Source organism: Helianthus annuus, chromosome 15 (assembly GCF_002127325.2).
Source record: "Helianthus annuus cultivar XRQ/B chromosome 15, HanXRQr2.0-SUNRISE, whole genome shotgun sequence".
In the NCBI taxonomy this organism is placed as follows: Eukaryota; Viridiplantae; Streptophyta; class Magnoliopsida; order Asterales; family Asteraceae; genus Helianthus; species Helianthus annuus.
Window position 1 is genome coordinate 28,450,166 of NC_035447.2, and position 11,029 is coordinate 28,461,194.

The 11,029-nt window shown below is 37.8% G+C and overlaps 1 protein-coding gene across 1 annotated transcript; it reads left to right on the top strand.

Annotated features, from left to right (window-relative positions):
* The first annotated feature begins 1,681 nt into the window (after window positions 1-1,681).
* LOC110911139 (homeobox-leucine zipper protein ATHB-13) lies at window positions 1,682-3,901 on the top strand. Its single transcript, XM_022155718.2, has 3 exons — window positions 1,682-1,890; window positions 2,023-2,411; window positions 3,384-3,901. Exons 1-3 carry the CDS (start codon window positions 1,818-1,820, stop codon window positions 3,753-3,755), a joined length of 834 nt encoding a protein of 277 aa, XP_022011410.1. The 5' UTR covers window positions 1,682-1,817; the 3' UTR covers window positions 3,756-3,901.
* The last annotated feature ends 7,128 nt before the right edge of the window (window positions 3,902-11,029 follow it).

Here is an 11,029-nt window from a genome sequence, read left to right on the forward strand (position 1 = left end):
GCTTGTGTTTGTGTATTTCAGTGGCGGACCCAGGAACTATTTGCTGGGGGTGCGGATGAGTGGTTCAAGCATATTTTCAAGGGGTGCAGTCGGTTTTTTTGCCTAAAATATACACTAAATTTTTTTTCAAGGGGTGCGCCCGCCCACCTTGGGCTTAACCTAGGTCCGCCCCTGGTGTATTTTTATAATAAAATGCTGGCTAAAAATACGTTAAATTGTTAATGAAAAGTGACAAGGAGCTTGTGTTTGTATATTTTTATAATAAAATGCTGGCTAAAAATACGTAAAATTGTTAATGGAAAGTGATAAAAGTTTACAAAAGTCCTTTTTTAACTCATATACATGTTCTTGGATTTGAGTAAAATCTTGAATACCCATACAATTAGCCTAATTAGCTAGTTAACCATCACGCAAGTCTTTGTTAAATAGAAATAGTAGTTTTTAAGATGTGAATTAACAAATTATATGAGTTTTCCAGCACCAATGCAATTATGGTTTCTTAATCAAATTGTGTTCAATTGCTTCTATATGCTTTCTCTACATATAACAATCCCACACCTAATATTTCTTTTGTGGTCACTTGATAATGTTAAAACCACTACAAGAAAAGTCACCATTAGCGGCGACACCTTTAGTCGCGACGCAGGGCATTAGTGGCGACAACATTATGTGTCGCTGCTAATGCCCTGTGTCGCGGCTAAAGGTGTCGCCGCTAATGGTGACGATCCTTGTGAGCCACCAGCAGCTGCTCCTGGCCATTGATTATGTGAAGATCCAATGGTGGACATCTCTCCTGCTCTTCTTCTCTATCATAAACAAACACACACCTTGATTAATAATGTGAACAGACATAAGTCCTAAACGTTAATTTTTCCTAATTACTAACGGATAAAATAAATAGCAAAAACACGCTTGATTCATGTTTTCAATTTGAGACTTCATGACCGATTTCTATCAAGTTCAAACTTTAGTTAGGCAATATTCGTTAACACACTTTATGATTAGGCAAACATATGTGGTAGTAGTTGAAGTATGCCTGTCCTAAAAGCTAAAAAAATCCATATTTGAATAACATTATAAAAAAAAAATTATACGTGTGAACAAACATACAAATTATCCAAAGTAGAATATATAAGTGTGATGATACATAATATTTACTTAAGCATTGATAGCTCATTTAGTCCCATCCCTAGAATTTAAGGAAGAACTTGAGGGTTTTTTTTTTCTTCCTTAAGTTGGCACTTCATCCCATTCTCCAAAATGGAGATTAAATTTTGAGGGACTTACTTTCCACATCCATATATTATTGTAAGTGTTTGTGTTTAAAGAAAGTATAGGGATGATAAAAAAAGAAACCAATATGAATTACATATCAAGTTAGGGTTTCTTTTAACTTTATCAAAATATTAGTTGTTTAACTAACATAATTATTTAATTGAAGAACTATCTTATAAGATAATGACATTTGTGAGCTTACATTTTAATTAATTATTGTCATTAGTATTATTGGTATTAAAAAAATCAGCATCACATTGCAGGTGAATATATAGATAAGAATCTGTAAGGAAGGAAATTGCAATAAAATCAAATATTTGAAAAAGCCAACCCCACCCCACCCCACTCCCATCACACATCTCTTTTTGAGGTTTAAAAACAGCTTATTGATGTTTCTCTAGTGTCTTTGTCACCCCCATGTTCCTTTCTACATCTAAGATCCATACCATCATAGCCAGACTAACACACACACACACACATACATCTATCAATTAACTCTGTGACTTTGGCCTAACTTTACACATTAAAAAAGGGTTTCTGACATGTCCTTCCTCCCACCTGAACCCATGTTTTTTGGCTATGAAGATGACCACCACCCTCCTCATGATTTCCAAGGTTAATATTCCTCCTTCTCTCACTAGATATATATCTTCTCTCTCTAGATCTGCATGTGGCTTTCTTGATCATCAGGTTATAAAGTCAAATAAGTAGGTCTTGAATATTAATATTTTTTGTATATATGCACAGGTGTTCAGACACTCTTGATGAGGAGATCCATGTCATATTCTGGGATGGATAGGTGCGAAGAAACTCGCGGTGCTGCGGCCGAAGATGATATGTCGGAAGACGATGGATCGCAGCTTGGAGAGAAGAAAAGAAGGCTTAATCTGGAACAAGTGAAAGCTCTTGAAAAGAGTTTTGAGTTGGGAAACAAGCTAGAGCCTGAGAGAAAAACTCAACTGGCTCGGGCTCTCGGGTTGCAGCCGAGGCAAGTAGCCATATGGTTCCAGAACCGAAGAGCGCGATGGAAGACCAAACAACTGGAGAAAGATTATGATGTCTTGAGGAGACAGTTTGAGTCAGTTAAGGCTGATAATGATGCTCTTAAGAACCTGAACAAGAAGCTCCATGCAGAGGTATAATATAAATCTTTATCAAGTTGGTAATTATGAAACTCATGCAGAGCAAAAGCAAAAAAATAAACAAAGATAATTCTCATAGAAAATTGATTGAATACTGAATGATAAAAACATTAGGGTGAAGGGGGTGCACACCTAATAGGTGAGTGCCCTCTCTTACGCCAAACCAATCCCCGTGTGCCACGTCAACTCCCCTCTTAAACTCCCCTAACACCCCCATTTGATGGCGCCACTCCCCTCTTAGGTGAATTGGGTTTTTTTTTTAAAAAAAAAAAGAAAAAAAAAAAAGAAAATGTGTGATTGGACAAGCCCCTTCTCTCTCCTCCCTCTCTCCTCGGTGGCGGCTCACCGGTCTCACACTCTCTCTCTTGGTCACCTAATAGTCGGCGGTGTCTTACCGCTCGGGATAATTGCTCACCGATGGGGTCCCCGAAGGGTGCCCCGTCCACCCTTATACAAGAGTTCCTTTTATATGTATTTCTAAATTTGGTAGGTTATGTAAATTTTTGAAATTACAAAATGTATAATAAATACTGAAATTAAGAAAATAAATAAATGCGTAAATTAAGTAAATAACGAATTTAGGTGTTTTAGACTAAAAAAGAAAGAAATGTATATATTTAAAATTTAGAGAACTTTTTAGTAATGAAAGGGGTCTGATATATGGGTTGGCGATTTGTCACATGATCTAGCATATCGAGACTTTTCGTTTGTTGCTTATGAGCCTCATAACTCTACTCGTAACCTAAACTAGACCCTTTTTAAGTTAGGTTCTTTCTACCATGTTTTCCTTGTTTATCCTATCCAAGCAGGAGTCTGCTAACTCTTGTATCAACTCCTCATCGAAAACAACATTTTCTTACAAAATCTTTTAAAACTGTTTCAAAAATCAATTTTTTTCCTATGTGTAATTTAAGTATTGTATTAAACATATCATACATTTATCAAGATTCTATTTTTCATCTTCAGTTATTGGCTGCAAAAGGTGGAGAAGCAAATGGCGTTAGACCCATAAATCTAAACAAAGAAACAGAAGGTTCATGGAGTAATGGAAGTGAAAACAGTTGTGATCTCAACACAGTGACATGCAACATGACACAATCAGAAGAGAGCCCAATATTTTACACTCAAATTTCAAACAACATCTACCCTACCATGTCATCTATGGGCCCGAATTCGGGTCTAACACAACTCCTACAAAACCCGTTGACAACAGATCTCCTCGGTCAGCGACTAAATCAAACGGTTGGTAATGAAGGCCTCTGCAACATGTTTAACGGTATCGAAGATCAACCCGCTTATTGGCCGTGGCCGGAGCAGAATCCTCAACAACTTCATTGAAGTTGTTTTTCCAAAAAAAAAAAAAAAAAATCTTTTTTTTCTTCGGTTAAAATTTGATACAAGCATCCATTTTGCAATTTAATTGGTGTATAGAATTTGATTATATGCATTTTGTTTTAATTAAGAGGTGAAAATTAAAATTAAAATACGCATCTATTTGTTGTCATAGTTTAAATTCTTGTAACATAGCATGCTATGAGAATGAATTTAATCGGAGTATATATAAAGTTATTTTATTTGAAGGCATTCATGTGGTATGTTTAATTGTTAATTATATATTCCGATTTAGTCTATTTAGTTATTCACAAAAAATCAAGTTTTACAGCAAACGAAAGTACAAAAGGAGCAAAAAGTCAGATTGTCTTTCTCCACTTCGATCACATTTTCTATGAACTAAAATTAAATTGACATTTATTTATTTTTTAAAATATATGAATTACGATTACTATTTTTTTTATAACAAAGGAGCTGTGGATCTCATTTTTGTTCGATGCTAACTTGATTTCCAGCTACCGCGAACAACATGTGTTAAGAGGCCGGGCAGCGCGTCTAGGACGGTGGTTCAGGTAAACCAAATTACCCGTCAAACTGTGCACTGATTCATGAAATGTAATGTTATTTCAACAAAACGGTGTGATGGTTCGTTGCTTATATAAAATCACATTTTTGTATATTTAGGGTTGTACACTTAACATAAAAATAGAAATGGGATTAGAAGAAAAACGCTTGGAAGTGTGAAAACGGTAAGAACGAATCCTTGTCGAACACGTGGCAGGGGGCGCTAAATGATATGCAGGTGTACGATTGTAATTGTCCACGTTTCCCTCGATAAATCGCGTTATAATTTTGATTCAAATAAAACTCAAAAAAATTCGTATTAGCAGTTACCTCCTTTCCAAGCTTTCGAGATCTATGACATCTAACGTAGATTCCGTTCTACAAAGTAATATTCGATGACGTTTTCATATGTTTTCAAGCAAATCATGCAACACATATACAACAGATATGGCGTTTTGTTCTTTATGCTTGTTTCAATGTCGTTTTTTTTCAGAGTAATATTTGACAATGCGTTTATGTTTCAATGGCGTTCTTCATATATCAAATATATGGCGTTTTCATTATTTGTTAACAAATAGTAAGAACTGATATTTGGCGTTTTCATTACTAATGTTAATTGTCGTTTGGGATCTAATATGTACTTATTGTTTATGATCAATGACGTTTTACACCTGATTAGTTTTGAATGTTTTGGAGTAGTATTTGTAAACATCAGTTCTTACTATTTATTAATTTGTAAACATCAGTTTTGTTAGTTATGGCGTTTTCATTATCACGTTATATTTGTTAATTATTCATATTGTTAATTATTATTAATTATTCAACTTATAGCATTTTCACTAACACGTTTTATTTAATATTGTTAATTTATCATATTGTTAATTAATCAACTAATCGTGTTTTCATTATGGCGTTTTCAATTATATGTTTATTAGGTCTTGTTTATTATTCAATAATGGCGTTTTCATCGATAATGTTTTAAGGAGACAATTTCTATTTTAATGGCGTTTTTATTAAATTGTTCTCACTGTGTTTTCTCAGACGAGTGTGATTCTTCGAATGAAAGGTTTTGCCCCAAAACAGGTTTACCATTTATCATTCCTAACGTTAGTGAAGAGATAAAGTCCAAAATGGACATGATATTCCCAAGCCTCGATGATTGTTATTCAATGTATGTTTGGTATGCTACGGCTTGTGGTTTTTCTGTCAGGAAAGGGACTGAAAAGATAAACGACAAAGGAGAAAACATATTAAGTATTACATGTGTACGAGATCTGGGGTATATAAGGACAAGAAGGTTGATACGTTGGACCCGAATCAAAAGAAAAGGATTGTGCGATCCAACTTTTCAAAAAGGACTGGTTGTGGAGCACATTTATGTGTAATATTTGAGGCTAGATCATGGAAGATCTATAAGTTTGTTGAGGAGTACAAGCATGATTTTGTTGAACAGCCTGATAAGCATTTTCTTCCATCTGAACGACACCACACTCAGCTCCAGAAGCATGTTATACATAGCATGTCTAAGTTGAATTTGGGACCGGTTAAGGCGTTTAATGTTATGAAGACTTGTTTTGGTGGTTTACCATTTATGATTCCTGACGTTAGTGAAGAGTAGTTTGGCGTTTTTTGTATTTTTTTTGTTGATACATATTTGTGGACGCGACTCGGCTCGATGTGATTCGGATTGAGACACGACATTCCTCCGTCGTGTGCGTCAACATCAAATGAGGGCCAAGACATCAAGGACTGTGACTTGGTCCTTGGGCTGAAAACAAGACGGCGAAACACAGCAACTTGGGCCTCCTATGTTTGGGCCAAAGCCCATTTCGACGAAACATAAAGGGTGTTGACGAAACACACCTGTTTCGTCGACTGTTGATGCAGATTTTGTGTCCGATGCTTGTCGAATAGATTAGTTATTATTTTACGCTGAATTTGTAATAGTTAGTGAAACGGTCTATCGAACGTGTATAGACCCGCTCGTTTGAAGTGGTCAAACGAGAGGGTTATTCGGTTGACCGTGTGGGTTTTGCTAGACAAAGATTATGGTTGTATAATGTTTGTGTCGAAGGATAAGGCATCGAAGGATTGTGTATATCCTTCGATGAGCTCGAAAGATATCCATCGATAGATGAAGATGGACCTCGAAGGATATGTCATCCTTCGAGGTATATGTGTATCTTTCGATAACTGGATGATCGACAGATGATCTATCGATCGGTCAGTTTGATCCTTCGACCATACAACCTGTGTTGGGTATAAATACCAACACTTTGTCATTTGCAAACCTAAGAGAGTGTAAGAGAGTTAGAGGAGGTTTGAGACCTCACCGGGAGAGATCACCACTTGGTCTCTCCCCAGATGTATACTTCTTTGGTATTAGTTCGGTTCTCATGTAATCGGGCCGACTTGTAATGTTTTACTACCGGATTAATACAAGGTTGTTTGTTTATCATCTCTAATCTCTTCCGTCTTTGAACATAATCATGAAAATCACGGTTTCGGTCCTGAAACCCGGACCTACAATTGGTATCAGAGCCATGGTGCCCGATTTAGTAAATCTAACCGTTTACTAAGTCACATGTGCTCTAGATCTGTGATTTTTGTGCTTTTTGTTCAAGATGTAAAAATGGTGAAAATGAGAAAAACTCAGATCTGGACCCGAATAATTCAGATCTGTGCTGAAACGAGTGTTGGGTTTTATGTTTTTCACCTAAACATTCAAGTTATCATCATCAAAAACTGTATACAAAGTGTTTTCATCAAATCTGCAGATTTACACAGAGGCTGTGTTCTTGATGTTCTTGGCAGCTTCATGTTTCGAAAGATGTAAAGGATGCTCGAAAGATTAAACTGATTTCGAAAGGTCATCTCAACAGAATCGAAAGATCATCTGTTTTTCGAAAGGTCATCTTTTGTTTCGAAGGGTCATCCCAACAGAATCGAAAGATCATCTGTTTTTCGAAAGGTCATCTTTTTGTTTCAAAGGGTCATCTTCAACAACTTCGAAAGATCAACTTTAACCCCAACTGACTTCGAAAGATCATCCTAATCTTCAACAACTACGAAAGATCAACTTTACCTCCAACAACTTCGAAAGATCAACTTAACCCCAACTGACTTCGAAAGATCATCCTAATCTTCAACAACTTCGAAAGATTGAACAGATTTCGAAGGATATTAAGGTGCTCGAAAAATGTTAAGCTTCATATTTCGAAGGATGCTGTTTGGAGATCGAAAGATTGAACTGTTGGTGCACTTGTGTCTGTACTTTGTCTGTATTCGGTCTGTATATAAACGATGTCCAAAGTTAGTCTGTAAGTTGACCAAGTCAACTATCCTCCTAGTTTGACTTGGTCAATCTGTTTGTAATATGCTAGTCTGAATCGAAGGATAGCCTCGAAGGATACTGTCGATCCTTCGAGGTAATCGAAAGATATGCTTCGAATTGTTGGACCTCGAAGGATCATCCTTCGAGGTCATTGCTGATCTTTCGAACATGTTGTCATCGATAGATGATCCTTCGGACCATCTATCGGATCCTTCGACCAAGACCTGCTGTGTATGGGTATATATACCCATGCAGTGTGTTGTATTTCAGTTAGACACTCCCACAGAGACAGAAAGATAGAGCTGAGAGCATTCTGTCCGAAACACACACACACATAGTGAGAGTTTGCAAGTTAGATTTGTAAACATTGTGCTTGTAACCGGAACCTTCATACGTATTAATACAGTGGTGTTAATCGGTGAACTCTTGTGTGTTTGTTTCTTTACTTGCTTCATCTCGGTTTGCCTACTAGCTTGGATTCCGCACTTGCTAGTGGGTTAGTATAACAAGGTTTAGGTTCGTAATCCTCCGCGAAAAGGGACCTACAAGTGGTATCAGAGCTTGGCTCTTTACCTTGTTTAAAACCGGGTTTTGTTCAAGTTCTTGGTGTGTTTGAACACTTGGTTTAGCACCCGTTTTTGGTGGTTTTCTTGCTTGTTTAAACTGAAAAACGGTTTCTAAACCTTCGGGAGTGTTCAAGGTTGGGTTGGGTAACTTGAAAACTTGTTTTTAAGTGAGTTTGATTTTTCCGGTCATATTCCGATTATCATTCCGGTGAACTGGTTGAGGATAAGGTTGCCTACTTTTAGTAAACTTTTTGAAAGTCAAAAAGTTTGGTGAAAAGTTGTTGGCAGACCATATCCTTTCTGCCGAAAGTTGGTACACCAACCTGTCACTTTTCTCACCAACCCATCAGTACTTTTGTCAGTGTGTCAGCCGTCGAAAGATAACTTTCGAGCTCGAAGGATCATCCTTCGATCAAGAAGATTCGAAAGATAACCATCCTTCGAACATCTTTCGAAGTCAGTGTGTTATCCTTCGAGTCAAGGAATCTTTTCGATAGATACATCCTTCGAGTTACTGTTCATTACGAAAGATAAGGATCCTTCGTGTTGGGTGAATCTTTCAAGGTTATCTTTCGAGGTTATTGTTCGAGCCATCAACAGTGATCCTTCGAACACTGTTGATTCTTCGAACAAGTATCATCTTTCGAGACCTGTGTTCGAAACATAAGGAGAATCTTTCGAAATCATCTTTCGAAAGATAAGGATCCTTCGTATAGACAATCTTTCGAAGTCAATCCTTCGAAGTCTTTGTTCGAAACTCAACAAGGATCTTTCGAACCTTGTTGATCATTCGAACAAGTATTGTTCTTTCGAACAGGTTGTATCTTTCGATTCATATCTGTTTTTGCACTTAACAGTTTGTGGTGTGTAGGTTTGGTATTTATATTTGATCAAAATGAGTTGTACTAGCCCTTGGGATTGGAGTACGGATCCACAACCAGATCTGAAACAGATGTCGATGGCTGAATATATGACGAGTGCCATACCTAAACAACAACAGTCAATAAGTTCATGTCAATGGGCTTTGGTATCCAATCAAAGTCAAAGTCTTCAAAATCTTCTGATTAGTGAGAGTGAAACAGGCAGTAACAATCGTCCACCAAAGCTGAACCACATGAACGACTTTCCGTCATGGAAAAGCCGCTTTCACACATATGTTCAAGGACAAAGCACCGACCTTTGGATGTGTTTTGTCAATGCATTCAATGAAAGTCTTGAAAGTAGAGCATCCACTTCAGAAGGTTACGCCAACATGCTTGAAAATGACAAGAAGGCTTATGAATTGGAGAAAAAGGCCTTTGCCACACTTACTCAAGCACTCAACAAAGACATCTACCATCAGTTTTCATATTGCAAGACCACGAAAGCATTGTGGGATGCCTTAGTTGCTAGAGGAGAAGGCAATGCAGCTGCTCGAAAATCTCGGCATGATTTGTTGAAGAAAGAGTTTGAGTCGTTTCAGTTTTTGGAAAATGAAACTCTAAATGATATGATAACTCGTTTTCATCATTTGCTAAGCGAAATGTGTGCTTATGGGGTGGCAGCTACTCAACAAGACATGGTGAATAGGTTTGCTGACGCCCTACCCCCAAAATGGAGTTCGTTTATTGAGCTGTTGAAGCATACTAAAGCTCTAGAAACGATTAACATCTATGAGTTCATTCAGAAGCTGGAACATAAAAATGATGAAGAAATTAGGAAAGCAAGGCGTGCTCCAGCTCCTCAGAATACAGAAATGTATCTTCCAGGATTCGATGCTTTGGCAAGATCCGCTGCAGCTCAGCAACAGCAACCTAAGCTGCAGACTGCATTTGTGTCCAATACAAGTTCAAGTTCCTTTCCGTTTCCTCAGTCAACAGCTGCTCCACCACAACCTCAATTCGATCCGAGGTCTTACATTCCTGTTCCAACACAGCCACAACCACAACCTCAACAACAACAACAGCAAGCTCACTATACAAGCAATCCTCAACCTCAACCCCAAAATCATCACACGATCCGAGTCGACAACTCAAATCTTTCACACCTTAGCATTGAAGTTGCTAAGGAACATATGGAAATTATCAACACCATGGTCAGTGCTTACTGTGGTTTGGTAGCAGGTCAGCTTGGAAACATCAACATGACCAATGAAGATTATGATCAGATCGACAAGGAAGAAATGGAGTTGATGGATATTAAATGGGCTTTTGCTAGTGCGGTTAGAAGGGCAAAAGATTTTATGGCTCGAACTGGAAGAACTTCGTTGGAAGGAAAGAAAAACACGAAGTATGGGTTTGATATTAATGCCGTCACGTGCTTTAATTGTGGCGAGAAAGGGCACTTTAAACGTGAGTGCACTCGACCAACAAAACACGGCAATCACAACCCTTTCAGAAACCAGACGAATGTGAATGCCCAACAAGAAAACCGTGAACGGAGGATGGTGGCAGTGAATAACAATCAGGGACAGCCTGGAACTACCAATCACAATCGGGCTTTGGCTGTTCAAGCTGATGAGGGATGCGACTGGTCAGTCCAGTTTGGTGAAGGTGATCAAGGAAGTAGAACAGCTTTGTATGCTAAGGTCATCGAGCAGGCTCATAAAGAAGAATCTTCTGGAAGTGATGACAGTTCTGGTTATTCTGGAAGTTCTGATGAAGAAGGCTCTGTTTCTGGGGATAATCACTCAGAGCCTGATATGAATGAAGAAGGAGATGATGATGTTCAGGATCTACTGAATGAAGCTGATGAGCTTATATGTCAGAAATCAATTCTGATTGGGAAGGCTGCTATTGCATCAAAGGAAATGGAGAAGCTATTTTCTGAAGATGGAG